The 23,113-nt window shown below is 54.2% G+C and overlaps 1 protein-coding gene across 2 annotated transcripts in view; it reads left to right on the top strand.

The window, feature by feature from the left end:
• TTC7A (tetratricopeptide repeat domain 7A) overlaps positions 1-23,113 on the top strand; it is a 120,546-nt gene that overhangs the window by 51,246 nt on the left and 46,187 nt on the right. For both annotated transcript variants that reach the window (XM_060606522.3, XM_060606532.3), the window contains 5 exons: positions 5,141-5,278; positions 6,841-6,924; positions 11,155-11,259; positions 20,536-20,653; positions 21,946-22,003. In XM_060606522.3, coding sequence (XP_060462505.1) covers positions 5,141-5,278; positions 6,841-6,924; positions 11,155-11,259; positions 20,536-20,653; positions 21,946-22,003 — 503 coding nt within the window. The remainder of the gene's footprint in view (positions 1-5,140; positions 5,279-6,840; positions 6,925-11,154; positions 11,260-20,535; positions 20,654-21,945; positions 22,004-23,113) is intronic.

Here is a 23,113-nt window from a genome sequence, read left to right as displayed (position 1 = left end):
CTGGTTTGCTTTAACACGAGGCCCTGTGCTGCTGCAGACTGTGATGGTAAAGGGTCTGATAATGCTGCCAGCTCGGAACAGTCGGTTCAGTAGAGGTGGGAGAGCCTCTCGCCCTCGCTGGCAGGAAGAGCTGCGATTTCTGCCACAGAAGCCTGATGCAGCAGGAGAGTGGGGGCTGGCGTGGGCCTGGCCCGGGTTGCTGCGTAGATGGGACACGTCACAGAGCATGTTATTTCTTGGCTCTGTGGACCAGCAGCTTGAGAGCCGTGGTAATTATGTCTGCTGGTGGGGGACGAGAGCACAAGCAGAACATGACAGTGCCCTCCAGGGAGGGGCAGGTGCCAGTCGCAGATGCTGCTGGGAGACTCCTTTCCGGGGTGCTTTTGTAGGGTGGCAGCAGCAGGCCCTGAGACCGGGTCCTTGGCCGGTGGAGCAGCTGTGTCTGAGAACACGGCTGGACCCATTGCCCGAGGGGCTTTTTTCCTGATTGGAATGCCCAGCCTTGTGTTTTGCTTTGGTTCCTTTATAAGCAGAGCCATCCCAGGGCTTCTGTTGGATTGGACGAGGCTACTGGACACTTCTTCAGAGGCCTCCGGGGGTGAAGTCAGAATGTCTAGGCTCTAATCTGGGTCCCACCTATCTGTATGCCTTGGGGAGCCTCCCTGGGCCTCAGTCTTCTCATCCGTAAAACAGGATAGTAGTGCATGAGGTCATTGTGAGATGCTTACAGAGTACTCAACAAAGTTAGTTCCCTTTACTTCTCTTACCCTGTTTGTGTCCAGGATTAGAGAGGAGAAATGGGACCAGGTGGAAGCGAAGGTCAGTGTGGTCTGAGGCCCTGCAGTCAGCATAAGGTCAGGACCAGAGGCAGGCAGAAGCTGTCCTGGACTGGCTGTTGAAGGCGCAGCCTTAACTCTCGGGGACCTTGCACAATGAGTTCACCTTCTGGGACTCAGTTTCCCATCTGCCCAGGGGGCATAGCAGTTCCCCCTGCCCCTCCCTGGAGTTACTGTGAGGCTGGATGAGATGTGACAGATGTGACCCTGAAAAGGTGACATGCAGCACACGTGAAGGATGACTGTTGGAAGAGGAGTCTCCTGCCTCAGCTTTCACACGGGCTGGCCTGCCTGGAGACCTGGCAGTTGTCTCGCTGACCTCCTGGGAGGCCCTACACTTGCTTCATGGATCCTTCTCCAAACACCAGATATGGGTCATGCTGGCAGTAATGAGCTATTGGATGATGGGGGTGGGGAAGAACATTCTTCTTTGCTTTTCCTCTTTTGACTTGCAGAGGGCCTGCGTGAATGCCCTCAGTTTGGAGGGGGCTTCCATGGGGAGACAGCCAGAGGGCCCAGGTTGGGAGAAGGTACAGCTCACAAGCCCTGCCTGGGACAGAATTCGTGGACCAGACAAGGACAGGGAATCTCCAGAGGCGGAAGGTCCTGGTGGTTGTGCTGGGAGAATATTCTGTGTTACACCCAGCCTAGTAAGGATGGTGATGGTGAGAAGAGTATTTAGTGTCTACATATTGCTTTATGGGTCTTGGTGCATTCATATCTGTCACTGCATTTGATCTGAAGGATTTCCTAGCAAGGCCATTTGGATGGTGGAGGAAAAGAGTGGCTGGGACTAGTTCAAAGGTTGCTCGTGAATCTTGTAGTATCGCTGGCCTGAGGGTGGTGAGCCCAGGGGAGGAAGAACAGCACACTCAGAGCACACAGGCAGTGACCAGAAGTCCCCAAAGTGTCTGAGGCTCCGCCCTCCATGCGACACATGAATCCCTGCCCTGTTGCTAACCCCCACAGCTTCCTTCCTTTTGCCCTGTTTCCCCCACCTGGCAGACGAGCACCACTGTAGCATTTCACCGCAGCCCTGCCCCAAAGCCATAGCAACTGGGGCAAACTTCTGCTTTTGGCTCTCTTTTGGGGAACATGCTTCCCTTTTGACACAGGCACCAGGTCCCGAGGACCCCTGAGGAGACCCCTTCCCTGCTGTCTACCTTCTGGGGAGGCCAGCCCCCAGGCTGAGGAGATGCTCAGATCTGTTCCTGGACTTCTGACTCAATCCATGCCCAGTGCTGGAAATCCACCGCTCCCATCCCCCACGCATACATTCAGAGACACTGTTGTCTTCAAAGGCAAGGTCTAGGGCAAGAGAAGAAAGTTTCCACACTAGGTCCAGAAATCTTTCTCTCTCAGCGTCATTGTACAGACATGGACCAAGGAAGGTGCTGGAGACAGCGAGACATCCCTGCCCCAAGAACCCCCAAGAACTGTTGAGCATACAGGGGCTGGGGTCTGTGTGTCATGCTGGGAGAGGACACGGGCAGGGGGCCTTGCCTGGTGGGATAAGTCAGGTCAACACCTGAAGGAACAGGTACGTGAGTTGGGTTGTAAGGAGCCAGGGGGCATCCAGATTGACAGAGGTTACAGACTGTCTGTCCATGGTGCAGAGAGGGAGCTGAAGGAGTCCCATGGGGCAGGGGGACAGTTGGGAGCTGGTTGTGGGAGTAGCTGGCCAGGTGAGCAGGACCTCATGGCGAAGGGCCTCATGGCAGCCACAGAAGAGGAGGTTTGACTTTGTCCTGGAGCAGTCTGGAGGGGGTTGGGAGTTGAGGTCTGCAGGGGCTGTTCTTCAAGGACAGGCCAACCAGAGTTGAGGCTTCGGTCATAGCTCACTGCTCACCATCCCCAGAAGGATATTGGTATGCATGGGTAGCTTCCTAGGTCCTGCATGTGCCCAGCCAGGCATCTCCCCACTCCCCACAGAAAAGCCCCCCAACCCCACTCCACCACAGGCTGCCAGTGTTGCCCCCTTTCCATTAGGACCCCTCTCCCACCCAAGCTCTAGGTCAAATTCCACTGGGCGCAAGTACTGTTGCTGCTTCCAGAAGGTTCCACGGCCCCTCCCTGAGGGCAGGGTCTGTACCTCCCGTCCTCTCATTGTCCCCCACCCCTGTCATTGCTGCCTGGCAAAGTCACCTCTCTGGGCCCCACCCTCAGTGGCCAGAGCTGGGGAGCTGCTGGAGGGGAAGGCCGGAAGTGGTGGAAGGGGGGAGGTACATGGCCAGTGTTGTGTTCCCGCTCTGCTTAGAGAAATAGCTCCTGCCAAGACTCTCAGAATTTCTTCTCTCTTCCTGATGGTGCCTGTGTGGGTGGATTTCACTGAGAAGGAGAGGGATTTCTCTGGCACTTTCCCTCTCTGCTCCTCTCCCTTAACCCTTTGGAGTTGACCAGCTCTTGTTTATCCAGCTGGCACCAGTGCTCATCCTTTCTGGGGATCTCCTGGCCTCTCCGGCCTTCTCCTGGGACTGGTACATGTACATGGTGGGGGCGGGGGGGAGGGTTGGCAGCCCTCACCTATTGTGGCTGGAGGAACAGCCATCAGAGCCCCTGGCCACTGCCTTGCCTTCCTGAAATGCCCCCATGGGTGAGTTACTTCCTTGGGTCTTACAGGCATTTTGGCTTCCAGAAGACTGTGGGAATGCACTTCAGGCCTGCACAACAGGACACTTTTCAGAGCCTGCAGTCTGAAGGCCATTGACCTTCTTCTGCCTCTATAACCACTTGCCCTTGGGAGCCTCAGCCCCTGACCTGGAGGAGGGGTTATTAGTCCTTCCCAGGTGGAAGTTTTGAGGACCATCTCTGGACAGGAAGGATTGTCATTTTAAGTTTCCTTTTATCCCAGCATCCTTGGTTCTGAGGTCCTGTGTGGGAAAGTAGAAGAGGGTGGGTCCCAACATACAAAAGAGGGCTCAGTCCCTAATACAGATGGAGGAGGATACTGAGAGTTGCCAGTAGGGACATCTGGCTGGAACCCAGCTTTCCTTCAGTTCAGATACAGTGCTCAGGTATGTGTGGTGGGGGCTGGGGGAGGCAGAGGTCCCAGAGCATCCCTAGCCTGGTCCCTGCCCTGTTGCTGCTCAGCTCGAAGAACCATGATTCGTGTTGAATTACTGCCGAGCCTGAGTGTCGTCCCCAGGGCACAGGTTTACAAGAGGGGGTGGGATCACAGGCCATAGAAAAAGAGGGTCCTAAATCCACACGGGGGAGATTTCAGGCGATACAGATTGTACAGTCACCTACTCCTAAAGCACACTTTCCCATTCTCCTCCCCCCATCCCGCCCCCTACCACCACCCTCCCACCCAGTAGCCACCTGGCAACTCTGAGCTACTGAACTCCTAAGTGCTGGACACCAAGCACAGAGGCCCTATGTTATGGGAGAGGTTTCTTAGGGAGCTCATGAGAGTTCCATGGTCAGAAGGAGTCAGGATAGGGTCTGGTTTGGACACAGGGTGATGGGAAGGAAGTATAGCAGCGGAGGAGTCCTTATCAGAGGGACTCGGGGGACCTGCAGAGGACACCAAGGAGCCACAGCCCAAGCTCCCCTCCTGTGAGTCAAGCAGCAGAACCACCCACCTGATCTAGACAGTTCCAGATATTACCTGAAGCTCTTTCTGTGAGTGGACAATTCCAAGCACACAAGGAGCTGTTCCACAAAACACATAAACATGTCCTCAAAAATGCCAGTGTTTGAAAGACAGACGAGGGCTGAGGGGCTCTTCTGGATGAGAGGAGACAAAAGAGACGTACTCCCCGAATGCAGGGCATGGTCCTGGATTGGTTTCTGGGATGAGAAAATTTCTAGTGAGACCAGCAGTGGGCAGGTGGTAAGATCTGACTGTGAGCTGGTATGAGAGGTTTCAGTTTTACATTTCCTAAAATACTGGCATTCCTCTTGTGGTTGTTAAAAAAAAAAATGCCCTCTTGTATTTAGGGGCAAAGGGTCATCTTACCATAATGACTTTATTATTGTTATTATTATTATGATGATGATGATATACTAGAGACAGGCAAATGTGATCAGTGCCATTATCCTTGAAATTTTTCTGTAGGTTTGAGATTTTGCAGACTAAAACATTGAATAGCAGGAACCTTCAGAACTGCTTCGTCACCTGGGCTATGAGTAGAGGGTTTTCTCTCTTTCATGGGGGCCTTCATGGGGATGGGGAAAGGCTCTGGCTGATTTTAGGAGCATGGCCTGGGTTAGCAATGTAAGGGTGATGGTCACCGGGCCTTGGAGGCAGGCAGCTGCTTATTTTCTGTCCTTGCTCTTTCCCAAACCACGTTCCCCCACAGGCTACCCGAGATGTGGTGCTGAGCCGAGCACCGGAGCAGGAGGAGGACCGGGCAGTGAGCCTGCGGAACGCTGCAGCCATCTATGACCTCCTGAGCATCACGCTGGGCAGAAGAGGCCAGTACGTCATGCTCTCTGAGGTACGGTGGCCCACCCCTCCCCAGAAGTCAGGTGGCCCACCAAGGACCTCCTCCTCTGTCCCTTTCCTGCCTCCACCAAGGGGTACAGCTCAGTTCTTGGGAGACCAGGCTTGGGACCATTCCATTTCCAATGTTGGGAGAGCTGCTCATCACTGGCAGGGTGGGGTTTTGGTTTTCAGTTGTTTTACTAGTGTTTTTATGTGATTTTCTTTTGAAAAAAAACACATGGCGTTGCATAGAGAAACACAAAGGGAAAATTATCCACCCCTCAGTTTCCCCCACAGAGGACACTGGTGTTTCATTACTGCCTCTCCCAACAAGGTTCTGAGCTTGGTGTGTGTCGGGAACCTGGGCCCCCTCCCACCCAAGCTAGACAGAGCACCCCCAATCTATTGAGCAGACACTGGCCGGGCAACGCTCTAGGGATGGTGCCTGTCTGGGGTGGAGATGGAAGGACCAGAGCACCAAGCCGTCCCTCTCTCCGTCCCCCACAGTGCGAATGGCACGTGTACATGTTTGAGCTTTCCAATCTGGGCTGGGATCAAAGGTGGCACTAGGGATAGGCCTCTTGGCAGTAGATTCTCTTCCCATGTGTTTACGGGGTTCCTGGGGTGGGTGACATCTGCTGAGCTCCTGCTTGCCCCAGGTGCCACGCAAGGTGCTCTCAGAGGATACCTTCTTTAAGTAGTATTTTCTTGAGTTTACCAACAAGGAAGGCAAGGCCCAGAGAGATGCTTTCTTGCCCAAGATGGCGGTGGGAGTGCACGTTGAGCCAGCAAGTGAACCCAGGCTAGCGAGCTCTTAAATACATACTGTCTGGTCCTGTAACCTCACCTCTGTTCCCCACCCCGCCTGACCACGGCCACATGATGAATCCTGTCCTCACATGCTGGCTTCTGCCTCCATCGCCTGGAAGCACTTGTATTGTCTGTTGGATCTCACCAGGCCACCCCTGATTCGGGCTTGCCCAGGACTGGACAGGCAGGTGGGGCAGTCAGTCTTCTCGGTGGTCATAGAGAATAGCAGAACCGAGAAAAAGCCTTTCCATCTGGGGGGCTTTGTAGTCAGCCTGCTCTGCCAGTTACTAGCCCTGTGACCCTGATAAGTCATTCAAGCCTCAGCTTCCTCATCTGTGAAATGGGAATAATGAGAGAACCCACCTCACAGAGTTGTTGGGGAGAATGAATGAGTTAATACATGTAAAAAGCTGAGAATGGTACCATGCACAATAATGAATGTCACTTATCGTTTTTATGGGATGTTTAAAATTTAAAAACCGAGACCCAATTTCATTCACTTTTGACCATCACCCTAGAAGGTTTTCACACATTGTGGAGGTAGGAACAGAGGGGCAGAGAGGGTAAGAGACTTGTGCAAAGTCATCCAGCATGCCTGTGGCAGGGACAGGTGATGCCTGGCGTTTGCTGACGGGAACCAAGTGTGGGCCGAAGACAGCCTCCTCCAGGAAGTGATTTGGGCAGTGGTTACCCTGGAAGGGAGTGAACTGGGCTGGGAGGGGAGGACCCCTGGTGGGGAAGTGCTGACCAGCCCCCTCTCCTCAGTGCCTGGAGCGAGCCATGAAGTTTGCCTTTGAAGAATTTCACCTTTGGTACCAAGTGGCCCTCTCCATGGTGGCTTGTGGGAAGGTAAGACCCGGGGCGTGTGTGGGGTGGGGGAGGTTGCACCCATGGGGCCCCACCCATGGGGCCTCTGCTCTCCTCTGGTCCCTCCCAGAGGTGAGTGGAGGGTGTGGCGGTGATTCAGAAATGTCCCGCATCAGGTTTTAATCTCCAGGAGAGTGGGGGGCACCAGAGGGTCACACACAGACCCCTGTGTGACTCTGGTGTCCCCCTGTGAGTTATGAGGTGCCAGGTGTGCAGTGTGAGTCTGTGGATGCTTTTCTCCTAGTACATGTGCACACATGTGGCATCGGAGCATTTCCCTGTGTGACTTGAGTACCACTGTGTGAAACAGGCCTGGAACAAGGCTTCTGGGCAAGGAGCATGTTGTTCCATTTGGGCCGTAGCTCTCTTCCTGCCCATCGAGTGTGGTGTCAGGAAAGGACCATCCCATGGAAGGACCTGCCTGGGAGGGAGAGGTTGAGGGTGGAGCAGAACAGCAGCTCCCACGTGGGAGTTTGGGAGTTCAGAGGGAGGACTGCGTCAGAGGATGTGGCTGGGGCGGGGGCAGGGAGACTGCCCTTATCCCAGGTCACCAGGGCCACCTTTGCACTCTACCCACTGAGCCCTGTTCCAGCACCCCCTGCTTTCTCCTCTGATGAGAATTACACTTACATAAGCCTCTATTTTCAGCAGTAACATGAAAGGAAAACCTTTCCGGAGCTGGGTGCTGAGGGTGTTAGAGCCGAGGACGTTATGAATGCAGGAAATAAGGTGGCAGGAGCTTGCAAATCGTGCCAAGAGCTGTAAACACCCAGAGCCCTTTTGTGGGGCTGAGGGAATTCCTGCCCCCTCCCCCGCCCATCTGTGCCACCTGCCATTTCTAGCCCTGCAGCTCGTCTCCGAGGCGGGCCCTCCTGGGCTTGCCAGCATCTCCCCCACAAATGGAAGCCATGCTGGCCGGGTCAGGCAGGGAAGAGGAAGAAGAGCAGGGGCTGCAGCCTGACAGGTGGGAATGGGCCAGGGGAGTATGGTGAGAATCACCTGGGGAGCCTCCCACCCCTGCACCACCCCGCCCCCCTCTATCAAGTTTGTCTTCCCAGACTTCTTCCCCTCCCCCATCAAGTTGACCTCCCAGAGCCTCCTAAATGCACAGACATGATGTACCCTGGCTCTGTGCTCAGCAGGGTCCTTCCTGTCAAGGCTCAGGGGGAGTTCAAGCCACAGACAGAGTGAGGCCTGAGGGAGGGCTGGAGCTTACACAGAGCCTGGGCAGACAGCTCACAGGGGCATGTGACAGCTTCTTCCCGACTCTGGGAAACAAAGAGCCTCTAGTCTCATAATAGTGAGCATGAACCAGGAGGAGAGGCCCAGGGCCAGGGCAGTGGTCCTCACCCTTCTGTGAATCATGAACCCCCTTTGAGATGCCAAGGAAAGCTGGGGACCCCTCTCAGAAGAATGTATCACACTCAGAAGTTAGCTTTAATATCTGGTGGTACTCCAGGAAGCCCCCCAGTCTCAGGAGAAGGTGTCATGTTAGTCTGGGAGGTACAGGATCTCGAACCTCCTTACTGAGAAGAGCCAGGCTCAGAGATCAGAGAGGTCCACACGCAGTCTGGCACGTCCCAGGATCCAGGGAGTTGGTGTTCGGGCCTGGTTCCTTCACAGACCAGCAAGGTGGGCATGAGAATGGGCTTATAGGCAGGGAGTTGGGGTGCTTATAGGTGCGGGAGTTCCTCGCACATGAGACCCCACAGTCTGGAGACACTGGGTTATACCCATCCCTGCATTTGGTGTAGCAGGAGATTGTTCTGGAAACGCACTCTGCACTCCCCTCAGGAACCTGCACACCAGCTCAGTCTGCCTGGTTGGCCCAGGCAGCTCTCGACATTGGCCAGAGCTGGCCTCTGCCAAAGCCTAAGGTAGGAATCAAGGTTCTTGTACCTGCACTTGTGCCGAAGGTGAGGCCAGGCCAATATAAACACATCTGACACCTCAACCTGCAGGAAGAAACGATGAGGTCCATGACATGATTTAGGTCGCTCCTTCTCTTGGTCTCCTCAGCAGTCACATTGGCTGCGTTGCTAGGTAACCAGCAGGACAAAAAAAAAGAAAAAGAAAAAAAAAGCTGCCAACCGTGACTGTGGAGTCCTCAGATGGCTCCTTAAATAGCAGCATTTTGTGGTCTGTGTGTGGTGAACATGGACTGTCAGGGTTATAGAACCTTTATTTCAAGGTCAGCGAACACTTCAACCCTGCAGAGGCCAGCAGCCAGGGAATGAGGCCAAGGAGAACCCGAGGCTTGCTGTGCTGTGTGGACAGGGGGCCGTGGCGGGGGGTGCTGGGAGTTGCGTTCACAGGAGCTGTGCATCTCCTGGCAGCCCCTTCAGGCCCTTCACGACACCTCCCATCCTGCAGCCTAGGCCAGTCTCCCAGCCTGCCAGAACAGGTCGTCTGCTGACACCCTCCTGTGCTTGGTCTCATACCCTCGTGTGTCCTGTGGTTCCCAAGAGAGCAGTGGGGAATGGTAGCTTTTGTCTTCGGTCCCTGACCTTTGTGCAGGCACCTGATAGGCAAGAGTCATGACCTCTTCCGCCTTCCTGCAGTGACCCCACAACCCCAGCCCAGTACTGGGCCGGGAACTGGCCCTTGACTAGGACACCTGGAACTGGCCTAATAAGCCTGAGCCCAGAGCCTCAGTCTGTCATGTCTGGGCTGAGAAAGGAGGGGTAGCTAGAGAGAGGCTGGGGGTCTAGGGTGGACACAGATATTGAGTTCCATGTCTGTTTCTGCCAGTCTCTCACACTGAGCTGGGGACAAGTAAGCCTAACAGAGTCCCACTTCCTCAGTGATAACCTTCGGAGTTGCTGGGGAGGGTGAAAGCTAATTAATGGTGAGGAAGCTTGACTCGCAGCAGGGCTTAGCATGTGGGAATTGTAGTTACACACGCATGCCCCTGCCTGCCTGCCTGCCTACCTGGGGGTCACACAACCATGGGAGTATGCACACTTGGGGTGCTGTCACTGCTGAGTTTCTTGGAAAAGTGTTGGATTCAGTCAGAAGCCCTGACTGTGTGTGTGTGTGTGTGTGTGTGTGTGTGTGTGTGTGCGCGCGTGCGGCAGGGAGACAGAGGCTTCTTCTGCCAAGGTAGTCACCACAGAGCAGAATAGGGCAGTGGTTACAAGCTTAGAGCCAGACTGTTCAAACCCCAGCTCAGCCACTTATGGGTACTGTGGCTTTGAACAAGCTACTTAACTTCTCTGCATTTCAGTTTCCTCACCTATAAATAGGGACATAGCATACTACCTCATAGAAGAGTTGTGAAAAATGAATGACTTAATATTTATAAAGCACTTAGCACGGAGGACAGCAGACCTTCTATACAGTGTCAAATAGTAAATATTTTTGACTTTGCAGGCCAAGTAGTCTCTGTGGGAACTACTCCACTCTGTCATAAAAACAGCTGTAGGCAATACATACATGAATGGGTGTGGCTGAGTTCCAATAAAACTTTATTTCCAAGAGCAGACAGAGGGCCACATTTGGCCCTGATTTATAACAGTGCCTGGTACATAGTAAGATCTAAGTAAGTGTTAGCTGGTGTTCTTCTCATTATTGTGATTGGTCGTATTGCTGCCTGGCTGCGGATGGTCTCTCCTCCTGGCCCTCCCTCCACATATAGCCATTGTCAACAGGTCCATTCTGGCCCCATCTCTGTGGCTGAGTCCCTGGAGGCTTGTGGGGCCTCAGATTCCTGGCTGGAGGTTTTCTTTGGCTCTGCCAGCTAGACTTCTCTCCTCCTCCTCTGCCAGCGTTTATGCCTCGTCTCATCTCCCCACCACAGCCCTGCCTCCAGCTCCTGCAGGGTTTTGGTGTCATCCCGTCCCCTGTAAACCAAGGCTATTGAACTCAGAAGTTTGAGAGAGCCCCTTTTGGCCTCTAAAATTTCCATGGTTCATATTTGAGTTCCTTCCGAAGAGCTTCCAACTGCTGTTACCTTAGCTGTTGGCACATCACCTCTGGGCAAAGGTCACAGCCTCCATTCTCCAGATGAGGAACCTGAGGCCCAGGAGGGATTTGTCCACCAACATGACCTGTGCTCCTCTCACTGGGCCCTCTTCCTGGCTCTTGGGAGGAAAGGGGTACAGAGCAAGGACTGGCGGTTTGGGAGCTCCTCCCCCGCCGTAGGCATGAGGCACCCAGTCTGTTGAGGCCCAGGGCTGTCAGTAATGGTGTCACCTGCCCTTTCTTCTGCAGTCAGCCTACGCCGTGTCTCTGCTGCGGGAATGCATGAAGCTTCGGCCCTCGGACCCCACTGTGCCCCTGATGGCCGCCAAGGTCTGCATCGGGTCCCTGCATTGGGTGAGTGAGCCGTGGGGGTAGGGTCCAGATTCCGGCAGCTCCTGCGGGAGGGTGGTGGTGAGCATGGGATGGAGGCATGCAATCCTGCTGCGTGTATAAGGGGTGGGGGCGTGAGGGAAGCTGTGAGGCAGATAGGCCTGGAAGGGGAAATCTGAGAAAAGCAGCCTCCATCTGCAGCAGCAGGTCCCCCAACTCAGGACGGTGTCAGCTTTGTGGTTCAGCCTTGAGCTGTGGTCTCCAGAGAGCCGAATGTAGAATCAAAAGTAGAGGGCCTGCCACCTGCCCAGCAGGGCAGTAGTGGACGGGACTTGGAGCACCTGGGCCAACCATCGTTTGCATAGAGGCTGCACATTACTGCAGGGTGCAGTTCTGTGTGGGCAGGACTAGAGGGTAGCCTCCTCTGTCAGCCCCTCGTTCCTCTGGGCTCCAGCCTACAGGTCCCTGCCCTGTGCTCAGCTGCCTGCCTGGGGCTCTGCTGGGGCTGTGGAACTGTCCGGTGAGCCCTCTCCCCAGAGGACGGGCTTTACTGCAGGCAGGCCCTGAGGCCCTCACGGAAGCAGGTGATAGGCGCTGGGCCTGTAGCACCCCCGCCCCCCTCCCACACCAACCCAGGCTCCTGTGGTGGCTGCTCTAAGTCTATGGGGTCCTGAGGCAGGGCCTCTGCATGGTGTCTCCTCTCACTAGGAGCTCACTTCCTAAGGGTCTCTCCTTCCTTAAGCCCACATCAGCCTCCTGATGTCAGGGGCTGTCTTAGAACAAGTACATCTGCTCCTTCAGGTTGGCAGGAGCCCACTTCTCTCTGCAGGCAAGATAGCCCCTGTTCCTTCATCTGCCCTCCAGGCCCAGCAGCTCCCCAAAGGAAGCTGCTGCCATACACAGTCCTCCCCTGCCTGTTGTCCCAACCCCCCAAGCCCACCCTCACCATGGTTGGGTGCCCAGTTTGTTCAGGGCAGCAGGGGCCAGGCTCCAGGGGTATACAGCAGATGCTTCAGAATTAGCGGCCTGTCCGGCTCCTGCTGCCGCACCCCCTCCCCCCCACTTCCTTAGGTATCCAGCCCTGGAAAGGGAGACTCGTGTTCTAACCCTTCCCGCCAAGTCCCTCCGGGGACTAGAAACTGGCCCCGACCCTCCCCTGCGTCCCCACCTCACAGCCCCAGTGGGCCTTGTCCTGTCTGCCACAGAGAGGGTTGACCCCCAAGCATGAGGAGCAGGGAAGAAACAGCACCTTCCCCTCTGTCTCTGGAGTCTCAGATTCCTGTAGCTGTAGTGCCTGCATGACCCTGCATGGCCCCACTCGCTGTGAATGGTGGGGGGGAAGGGGAAGCATGGCTTCCGGCCGGCCCCAGGCTTTAGAGGGTGGTTTTAGTGAGGGAGAAATCTGGCAGAAGGACCTATAACAGGCTCCAGGCATTGGAAGAGGCTCTGTGATGATGTGGGTAAAAGTTCTGTTGCCCATCCCCTGGGTGGTCTTGAGTAAAGTACTAACCTTGCTGTGCCTCAGTTTCCTCATTCGTAAAATGGAAATAATTACAGTCTGTTCCTCATATGTGGCATAAATGACATAAAGTATGTAGAAGGCTAGATGGGTCAAGGAGATTCACAGAGGAGGTGGCCTTGGACTGTGGAGGGTCAGGCTACTGGTGGGTTCTTCCATCACTGCTTGCTTTCCCCACGCTATGATTAGCAGGGAAACTCCTTGCTCCCCAAATCCTGGCAGGGGGACTATTGGTGTCTTGCATCTTAGAAGTGGGGAGCTGTGGAGACATGGTTGGTTTGTGGGTGTCGGCAGAGAGGAGACACCCAGACTCAGCACCGCAACAGAGGGCTATGGTGTGAGCCGGGGGGTGCAGAGAAGGGGGGCTCACCGACCCCTCGCTCATACTCCTGCATGTTTCTGAGGCTCTTGAGAGGGGCCTCAAGCCCATCCCTGGGACAAAGCCCCAAATACCCGCCTCACTGAGCTGGGGCAGGGGAGGGCCTCTGTCCTCTCATAGGCCGCCAGCTCTGAGGTGGCTGTGGGTGTCCACCCAGCCAGCAGTCCCTTGCCAGGAAGCCTAAATTTAGGTCTTCCCACCGTGGAGGAGCTGTTTCCCTCAGCAGCATAATTACAGTCATTACATGCATTCAGATTACATGGTAATAAAATTAGGATCAAATCAGTCCAAATTGAAATCAGATGAGTTAGGAGCAAAGTCATCAATGACAACATAAATAGAAAAGCCCAAAAGGAAACTTAAACATGCAGACTTGTCATCAGAATCAGAGAGGAGGGTGAGCTGTTTAACCTCAGCTGAGAAGCATGCACGGCTTTGGGGGCTGGTTTGAGATGGGGTTTCAGTTGGGTCCAGACTAGAGCCAGGACATGCTGGAGGGCCAGGCCTCCTGGTGGCCGTCCCTAACCTGGAACCCTTGCACCTCCCTAAAGTCCCATTTATACCTGCCTTGGACACCTAGCACATTACATTGTAATCACCAGTGTTTCTTGAGGGCAGAAACTGTCTCTCTTCTTTCTTAAACCCCAGGTCAGAGTTAATGTCTGGTGCTTATTGGATAGATCCTACTTGCCGATGAGCCCAATCACTGGGCAACCAATTCTGCCTTGTGTGGTACTTCTCTTCCCAATAGTCGGGGAGCTTCTTTCCTTACCACACTGCACCCCGCATCTCTGTCCCCAGCAAAGAACCCTGCATGTGGTTAGGTGTCCGCTAATATCTTATAGAATGACTCCCGCCCCAGCTGGCTGGGAGGGATGAGTGTGGAAAGTCTGCCTCTGGTTCAGTGGTTCTCAGGTTCCGAGTTGGCATGGGCAGAGAGCAGACCGTGGGTAGCTAAGGGCAGCCTGTTCTCCAAGGAGGCCGGGAGAGGGGTGGCCCAGCACTTTCTATTTGCAGGGCCACAAACAGGAAGAATAGGTCTGACCTCGGTGGGCAGAGGGGTGCTAGTACTTGGGATGGAGCACAGTTTGTGAAAGGCATCTGATGCCACCTCTGTCTCTTGCCTTTGCAGCTCTTCTGGCTCACAACAGCCCCCAGCAGCCCCAGCCTTTGCCCAGCCAAGCCCCGTGAGCTGGGGACAGAAATCTAGGGGTGGACAACCTGGCCCAGGTTGCAGGAAAGGAGGCTGAAACTGGGACATTTGAAAAACGAGTTGTGCTGGGTTAAACCGGCCTCGGTGGCCATGTGCCCAGAGGTGGAGCACCTGCTGTCCCCACGTCCTGTCCTCATGCCCAGAGCCAGCATGGGACACCCTAGGCTAGGTCTGGGTCTGAGAGCCAGGTTGTCCTCGGGTAGTGGTGGGGGAAGGAGGGCACCAGGCAGAGGGACCTGCATGGCCACATGCTGGCTGACGTGGGGTTTGATGCAAGATGATTGCTCCTGGGTCAGGTATGGGGTCAGGTGGGAGAGTACTGGCCCCGAGGCTTAGCCTGAGGCTCCCCTAGGTGGCGGGTGGAGGGGCATCCCAGGCTCTGACCCAGTAACTGCTGCTGCTTGTGGTAGCCTCCTGCCTTGCCATGGCCGATGTCTTGCTAAGGTCCCCAACCAGTTTTGGGGCAAGAAGGAAAGAGATGTAAATATTTTTTAGTCTCCCTCCAAACATAATTACTTAAAATGTATTTAATTTAAAAAGGTGAAACTTCCCTGGTAGGACAGGAGCTGGGGGTGTGCATGTGTGCTGTGTTTCGCACAAGAAGGCCGTTATAAAATGGAAAAGCAGACCATGCTCCTCTTTTGAAAGGTCTGTATGCTGTCTCTGGGCCTCTTCCCGAGGGGGCGGTATGAGGCCGTGCAAATAGTGCAGGCTTTGGAGACAGAGAGGATCGTGTTCAAATCCCTGCCCGCTCAGTAGCTGTGTGACTTTAGGGGTGTAATTTGCCCTCTCCATGCCTCATCTGTACCATGGAAACTGTCACATCCACCCTTTACAGGTGGCTGTGAACACCAGAGCTGAGCAGTGTTGCTGCCTACCACATTGCAAGTACCTGATGAATGGCAGCTATCCCTGTGACAGACCCTTCAAAACAGCAGGTTCTCAGAAAGCACATGCTTTTGTTTTTACCTCCATTTTTCAGATTCAGGGGTGGCCAGAGCCAGGAAGATGAGTGTTTAAGAGGCAGGGAAGACAGAGTGCCAGGAATCCTGCCGCTAGCCTGTGGAAATACAGAAGTTTCGTCCTGTTCCTCCTGGGAAGGGAAAAGTGCATTTTCAGTGGAGCAGTTGACAACAGGCCCTGGGCCCCATGGGAAGGGACTGAGGAGAAACTGGAGAGGTTCAGAAAGGAACTTTCTCTGGTTCCCAGGAAGAGGAAGAGAATGAAATGCCAGGGGTACAACCTCTTTGGCCCCATGCGAGATGAATGAGGCAGCCCTTGAAGCAGAAGGCAGCCAAGCAAGAGCAAAGTGTGTAAGCCAGAAGCCTGTCTGTGCAGGGACCAGGTCAGGAAGACCAGAGAGCCATTAGGAACTTGTGAAGTCATGGGAACACTTCCCTTACTTCCGGAAAGCCGAAGCAAAGGGTCCACACATTAGAACCTTCATTGCCTCCTTTTTCCAAAGGGTCAGAGAGGAAGAGAGTGAAGACCCACAGAGGGCAGCTGTGAATCAAGTAGCTCAGAAAGATCCAGATGTAGGCTCAGGAGACCTGGGTTAGAAACTCCATCCTGTCACTAGCCAGGTGGCCTCGAACAGGTCCCCTAAGCTCCCTGTGCCCCAGAACCTTCAGCTGTGAGATACCTGTTCCATCAGGTGGCAGTGGTGCTATGATACACCAGGTTGCACTAAACCTCTCTGGAATGGCAGGGGCGTGGAGGGGGTCTCTGTGGGGTTCATGGCGAAGTTACAGGACTGCCATAGGTAAAGGAGATATTAAAAAAGTAGTGTATCACTGGAAGGAGAACGACTGAAAAGAACTTTAAAAACCTGTCACCCTGGAAGGGTGTGGTTGAGCAAGGAGGGCCCAGCACTGTAATCTGAGCTAATCTTGCAGAAACAGCAGCCCCAACTGCAGAGCCACCAGCTGCCAACTTTTGAGGCCACTGTAGGAAGTGTCTGGAGACTGAAAAGGCCAAGTGAGGGAGTCCCAGGGAGAAAGCTGATGGGGGTGGCTATAGATGGGCAGCTCAGTCAGCCCCTGGATTAGAGCTGTGGCTTTCCCATCGGAAGCTGAGACCCGTTCGTGGGTTGTGAAATAGAACTCTTTCTTAAGAAAAAATTGAAATAGACTATCAGAGAATAGGACGGAAAATATCATTCTGAGTGTGTTACCCACAGCAGGGGTGAGTATTGTTACAAAGGGTAGGTTAGTGGGTGTAGGTCTTTGTGTCCTGGACTGTGGATAGAGAGTCAGAGGGTTTGACCAGCTGGCACAGTAGACTGCACAGGGCTGCGGAGACCCAGCTGGTCCTTCTGTATTGTCTCCTTTTCTGAGGCAGGAGATAAAAGGCAGGCAGTAGTACCCCCTTTGGATTCCAGGACAGTCTTTGATGCCACTTCCTGATTTGTCAGAGAGGTCATGTACAAGGGGGCATGAGGACTTTACTCAGATGGCACTTGCCACATCTGTCAGGCTGATGCCTAAGAGAATTCTGGAAGATTCAACTAATTATAGATAGAAATTCACTAGCTAATAATAATAGTTTACATTTATTCAAGCACTGCTCCGAGCATTCACTGTGTCTTATCTCATTCAGTCCTCCCAGCAACTGCCTCACAGACAAACACTTGTCACACCATTTTACAGAAGAGGGAACTGAGGCACAGCAAAGTGAGGTGACTTACCCAAGGTCACACAGTTAGTAAGTAACCAAACCAGGATTTGAGTGCGAGAAGTCTGGTCCCAGGACTTGTGTTCTCAGCTTTCAAGGCTGCCCTGCTATCCGTGTGGAGAGCTTATTCATGAGTGTGGAACTGATTATGGACTTGGCTGGGCACTTAGTGTTTCAGAACAAACATGACAAAGCCACTTTCTCAAGGGCTTTAGGATTGCCACTCATGTCTTGGATGAAGGGGAATGGTGCACTGTGTGTGTACATATTTGTTTATGTGTGTGTGTGGTGTGTATGTGTGTGTGTATATACTTGTGTATATATATATGTATACTTATGTAAATATATAATATACATATTATATATTTATATACATATTTTTTGTTTTTAAAATATATTTAAAATACATATAAATCTTGGGTTTGTTTTGTTTTTGTTTTGCTTTGTTTTGTTTGCTGTGACAGCATTTTTTCCTTTCGCTGATGGGAGTTAGAGCTCCCATCTATATTAATACTATTATTAATACTGCATGTTGTACATTGACATATTTAAAACAATTGATATTTTTTCCCCTTCATCATCACTGCAGTGACTCCTCATGCAAAAAGGCTGCTTTGTAATAGGTGGTAGGAACCAAAATAGTGTTGGGCATCTAGGGAAAATGGTATATTCAAGCTTTGTGAGTTTGATTTGAGACAAATGGTGACACTGTGCTTAAACAACATGGACAAACAAGGCTGGCAAGTACTGACTGAGGAAGGCTTCTGACCTGGGGGTCAGAGTGGACCACAAGTTGGACAAGTTAAGGATGTATGTTTTTAGTTTTTAGTTTTTAGTTTATTTATTTACTTTGAGAGAGAGCGTGCAAGTGGGAGAGGAGTGGAAAGAGAGAGGGAATGGGGGAGAGAGAGAGAGAATCCCAAGCAGGGTCCACACTGTCAGCGCAGAGCCTGATGTGTGGCTCGAACCCATGACCCATGACCTCGAACTGTGACCTGAGTAGAAGTTGGACACTTAACTGACTGAGCCACCCGGGTGTCCCTGTTTTCACTTTTTAAAACTAAAGTGTGGCGAGCTCTTCTAATCCAGAATGTGATGTGTGTGAACTGGAGAGTAACTTCTCCCTGTTTGCCAGTAATTGTTGAGCCTTGTTCTCAGCACCTTCCCTACCTGGGAAGGAGGAGATAGAAGCCGGCATTTGCTGAGTAGAAGGACATGGTCATGGGAAGAGTGTATACACATGGATGTAATCGGTTTCTAGATTCTTTCTGTAACTGGTAATTGGTGGTTTATAAACAAGCTTGCTCCTGTTTGGATGGGGCATAATGATGCCTAAAGACTGTACGCGATGAGCCGTGTCAGCAATGGGATGTTAGGAAGGAGGAAAGGTGGAGTTTACTCACTTAACCCTTTTCTTGGTCCCTCCTGGCCCCCATGTCCCCCGCCACGAGTCCTCCTTGGACAACCACAGCCACATGATTGTCCTTCTGTTGGAGCTCCAGTAGCCCCATGCCAGCATTACACAGGGAGCCTTAATTAAGAGCCACCCTGTTCGCTTGCGGGGTTTCCTTGTGAACTCACCCAGGCATCCTGCCCCCTTATCACTGGGTTCCTCGGCTGGGCCCATCACAGAGCCTGCTGCTGCAGAAGCCTTGGTGGAGGTTTGTGGGGAGGAGCAGTTGGAGGTGGGGTCCAACTCCCCATTTTGCAGAAGAGGACCTTTGGGTCCTCATAGAAATTAAGTGATTTGCTCCAGGCCCCACAGCTGTCAGGTGCCAGGTGAGTATCAGAGTCTGTGTCTGGGAGCTCATCTTCCAGGGCTTTTCTCTCAACCTGGCTCTGACTTCAGGCCCCCAAGCCCATCCCCACCCCCACCCCCCTGCCTCAGGTCCTGCTGGACCAGGTGGTGCAAGGAAACAGATCTTAGCTGCTACAGGCTTGGCCCCCCTGGCCAGCTGAGATGGGCAGCAGGCAGCTGAGGAGTTTCCTGAGCTATGGCCTTCCCCCAACTGTGAATCCTAGGGCCTGATGGTGTCAGAGCTCAGGTCCCTGGACCCCCTACTCCTCTCAGTGACCAGCCCACCAACCTGGAGGTGGCCTGCTGTCCAGGCCAGCAGCTAGAGCACCAGCATGAGGGGGCTGGAGCACTGCCCTGGTCAGGGATGGTGGGCAGGCCGCACAGGGATACAGTCCCCCACCCGCCATCTCTGTCTGGGCTGTCAGCTCACATGTTCTACTTCCTTGTGTTTGGGTTCTGTTGTTTCCCTCCCTTCACAGTGGGTTCTCTGCTCCTTCAGCCCTTTCCCTGCACAGAATGTACCCCGACTGTGCACAAAGGGCAGACTCCCCAACTGATCTCCCCTCTGCTGGTGGCCTCTGTCTCGGGATCTCAACTCCACGTTCCAGGGAAGGAGGGTCCACCGTCGCCCCGGCTGTGGCCAGTGGTCAGGCCACAAGATGCACAGAGCTGACCCTCTCCTGCCAGGGTGGGGTGGCAGGGACAAGAACAGGGTAGAAGCAGCACTGGCACGAGTGTCAGAAGCCAACTTGGGTTTGAATCTTGCTCCCTGGTTGTCTGACTTTATGGACCTCTGCTGGGGGCGAGATGCCCCACACAGGGGGCCTTGACATCTGGATGGCAGCGGGACTTGGGGTATGGTCCCTTCAGCCCCCTAGCTGTGGAGCAGCTCCCATCTTTGTTGTCAGGAACACTAAGACCAGTAATGCCAGGCATGTGGGCAGATGCCATTCCTGGGCTGAGGAGGAGGGAGGGGGCCTCTTCAAGGCCTGTGGGCCATGAGTGGGCATGGCTGAGACCATTCCCCAGCTGTCCCCTGTCTCCCTGACTAGCCTGACCCCCGTGGGAGCCCCTCTTCATGTCACGTGACACATGTGATGGTGTGTGTGCACGTGACCTGCGCCAGTTGGTTCCTTTCCAACCGGAACAGTTCTTCCTGCTCCCGGGACAAAAACAGCCTCAGGCCTTTTTCCCCTGAAAAGTTTGAGCTCCCTGTGTCAGGGAGCCAGCTCACAGACAGAGCCAGAGTGGCAGCCTGCCCACTCTGCAGGGTGGGCGGTGTCCCCAGGGCCCAGTCCCCGAGCCCTGCCTGCCCCCCACCCCCACCAGCCTGGCTTCCCTCTCTCTGCCACACAGGGCAGAGACAGACAGAGGCTCCTACAGAGGCCAGATGATGAAAGGAGCTTTCACCAGCTGGCCTGGTCCTGGGTCCATGCTCTAGGCAGAGTCCTTTTGGGGGAGCTAGAATGTCTGGAATGAGGGAAGCTTTCTCCTCTGACACTGATCACAGGTCCTTGGGTTGCAGGGAGGAGTTCCAGGGAGTCGCTGATGGAGGAAACAGCCTTGATTCTTCCACTCCGTGGTTGTGTGGTCTCAGACAAGCCACGTGGCCTCTGGTTGTGCTGCCCACACATGAGGGATTGTAGTTCTGAGTGTCCCAGGCTGGTGACTGAGGCCAGGAAAGCCCTCCCACTGACCTTTGCCTGTCCTCTTTGCAGCTGGAGGAGGCAGAGCACTTTGCCACGATGGTGATCGACCTGAGGGAGGAAGCCGGGGAGTTCCTCTCCAAGGGCTACCTGGCACTGGGTCTCACCTACAGCCTGCAGGCCACTGACGGTGAGTGCCACAGCCTAGGGGCGTCTGCTTGGGGGGCTCAGACTTCCCAGCAGCCTCTCAGGCGTCTTGTCCCACCAGTGCCTACCCCCAACACATCCCCATTGAGTGCAGACACACACACACACACACACACACACACACACACACACACACACCCCCCTCAATCCAGTTTCCAGTCTTTTACACATGCACTCTTACACATGCCCTCTTCATGGACCCAGTTCTCCCCACTCTCCCAGGCCCCAGCTCCTGGGCAGAGGAGCTCATACCTGCCTCTAGAACTCCTGTAATGCTTGTAGTCTGTACTGTACTGCCTGCCCAAACCCCATGGTGTCTTTCTTCTGTTTTGCTCTTGCCCTCAGCACTGCTGTGACCTTCTAGGGTCTTTTAACCCCCCCTTGACACGTGGCATACTGCTGGGTACACAGTTGGTGCTTAATAAATACTTGTGCTTGGCAGATGGATTCCACTCCAGCCACCCCAAATCTGGCATTCTATCCCCAACCCTGCCAGCTCAGCTGTGTGTCCCCCCAACCCCCCATCGATGAGGCAGCCACCTATTTCTGTGTCGTTGCAGGAAGGGGAGTTATGGGGCCCCATGCAGACCAAACCTGGAAGAGTAATCTGACCAGGGCTGGGCTGGGGCCTGGATGACAATCATTTTAAAGCTTCCCAGGTAGTTCAGTCTGCAGCTAAGGCTTCAAACACCTGCCCTTAAAATGTAACACTTAAAATGTGTTAAAGTGGTAGGGCGCCTGGGTGGCTCAGTCAGTTGAGCGTCCGACTTCGGCTCAGGTCATGATCTCACGGTCTGTGGGTTCGAGCTCAGAGCCTGGAACCTGCTTCCAATCCTGTGTCTCCCTCTCTCTCTGCCCCTCCCCCACTCTCACTTTGTCTCACTCTGTCTCTCAAAAATAAATAAATGTAAAAAAATTTTGCAAAAAAAAAAAAAAAGTGTTAAAGTGGTCAAAAAAGAAGAAGCCTGTAGATAAGGAAGCCCGAGGAGGCATGTGGTGGTAACCTGTCTCTTAAGGCTCAGGTGGCCGTGGAAGGCCCTGGTGTGGGCAAGAAACACGCCGGGAAGCTGGGGCCAAGTGGACATCTCACACCTACCCCTGGTAACGAGGGCGGTGGGTGGCATCAGTCCGGAACCACTGGAGTGTGCAAGCACTGGCCAGATAGGGCCCTGGTGGGGCCTCCCTGCAGAGCCTGAGTGGATTGGATGGGGCGGGGCTGGGTCGGCACCCCTTCAGCAGCCGCTCATGGCTCTGTCTCCGTCTTGTCTCCTGCAGCGACTCTGAAATCCAAGCAAGATGAATTGCACCGGAAAGCACTGCAGACACTGGAGAGGTGAGGAGGGCCCCGCCACCGCAGAGGCCCGAGGTGGCACATCCACATGCTTTATGCCAGTGAGCCCTCTGGTGTAAACTGAATGGTTTCCATCCCCATTTTATTGACCAGGACACCCAGGCTCTCACAGCTCCGTGGGCAGGTAGAGTGCCCCCAGGCTTGGCCCCTGCCCTTGGGAGCTTAGGCCTCTAGAATGGGAGTGATAGCCCATTTTTGTTGTGATAATTATGTGAGATAACTAGAGCCGCACTTTGTATTGGTAGCAGGGACACAGAATTGGTGTTTGCCTCCTCCCAGCCCAGTCTTCAACCAGAGGGCTGTGAGAATCACCGCAACCCGCCCCCCCAACCCCCTTGCTCAGAGATATCCTGGCAGCCAAGGTGGGGTCCTGGAGGGAAGGAGGGGAGGGGATGCCAGAGAAGCCCCTCCCCTGTGGTGGCCCTCCCTGGGCCTCCTCCTTGCTAAGTCCCTGACTCCATCCCAGCCTTGGGTCCCTCCCAAGCATCCTTCTGGGCTCCTCTGGCCTGTTGCAGGGCTCTGTCCTCCCAGCCCTGTGTGTCTTACTCCTTCTGAGGACTGATGTGGAAACTGCTGGTTTGGGGCCTGCCCTAGACTCCTGTGCCATCTTTGTGGGAACATGTAGCACATCCAGCCCCTCTCTGGGGCAGGTTGTTCCTGAACCCAGCGAGGCAGAAGAGTCTCATCCCCGCCAACCCCCGCTGAGCTACCTGGGCTAGCTCTTCATTCCCAAGGCTTCTCTCCCACAGAGGCCATTCCCAGGCCCGCCACGCACAGGAGTGTTCCCTTCTATCCTGTGATGGAGAGGTCAGGCTTCGGGCTCTGTACAAGGCCACCGCAGGGCTCAGCCAGGCTAACAGTTGCCCAGAGTGAGAGGCAGTGCCCATCCCCCAGTCCTCCCCTCCCCGGATGGCCCCCCACCTCAGCAGAGCCAGCCCTCTTGGAGCCTGCTGCTGACAGACTGCCAACACCATCTTCCCCTACCAGGCACCCTCTGAGAATCCTTGACATTTTGCCCTGCGGCACCCAACACAGGGCTGGCACACTGGAGGCGCACGTCGCACACTGGGTGCTCAATCCTCGCTGACTGAC

This window comes from Panthera onca, chromosome A3 (assembly GCF_046562875.1).
Source record: "Panthera onca isolate mPanOnc1 chromosome A3, mPanOnc1 haplotype 2, whole genome shotgun sequence".
Lineage (NCBI taxonomy): Eukaryota > Metazoa > Chordata > Mammalia > Carnivora > Felidae > Panthera > Panthera onca.
Note: the sequence above shows the minus strand (reverse complement) of the source record. Positions and strands in the feature narration are given on the sequence as shown.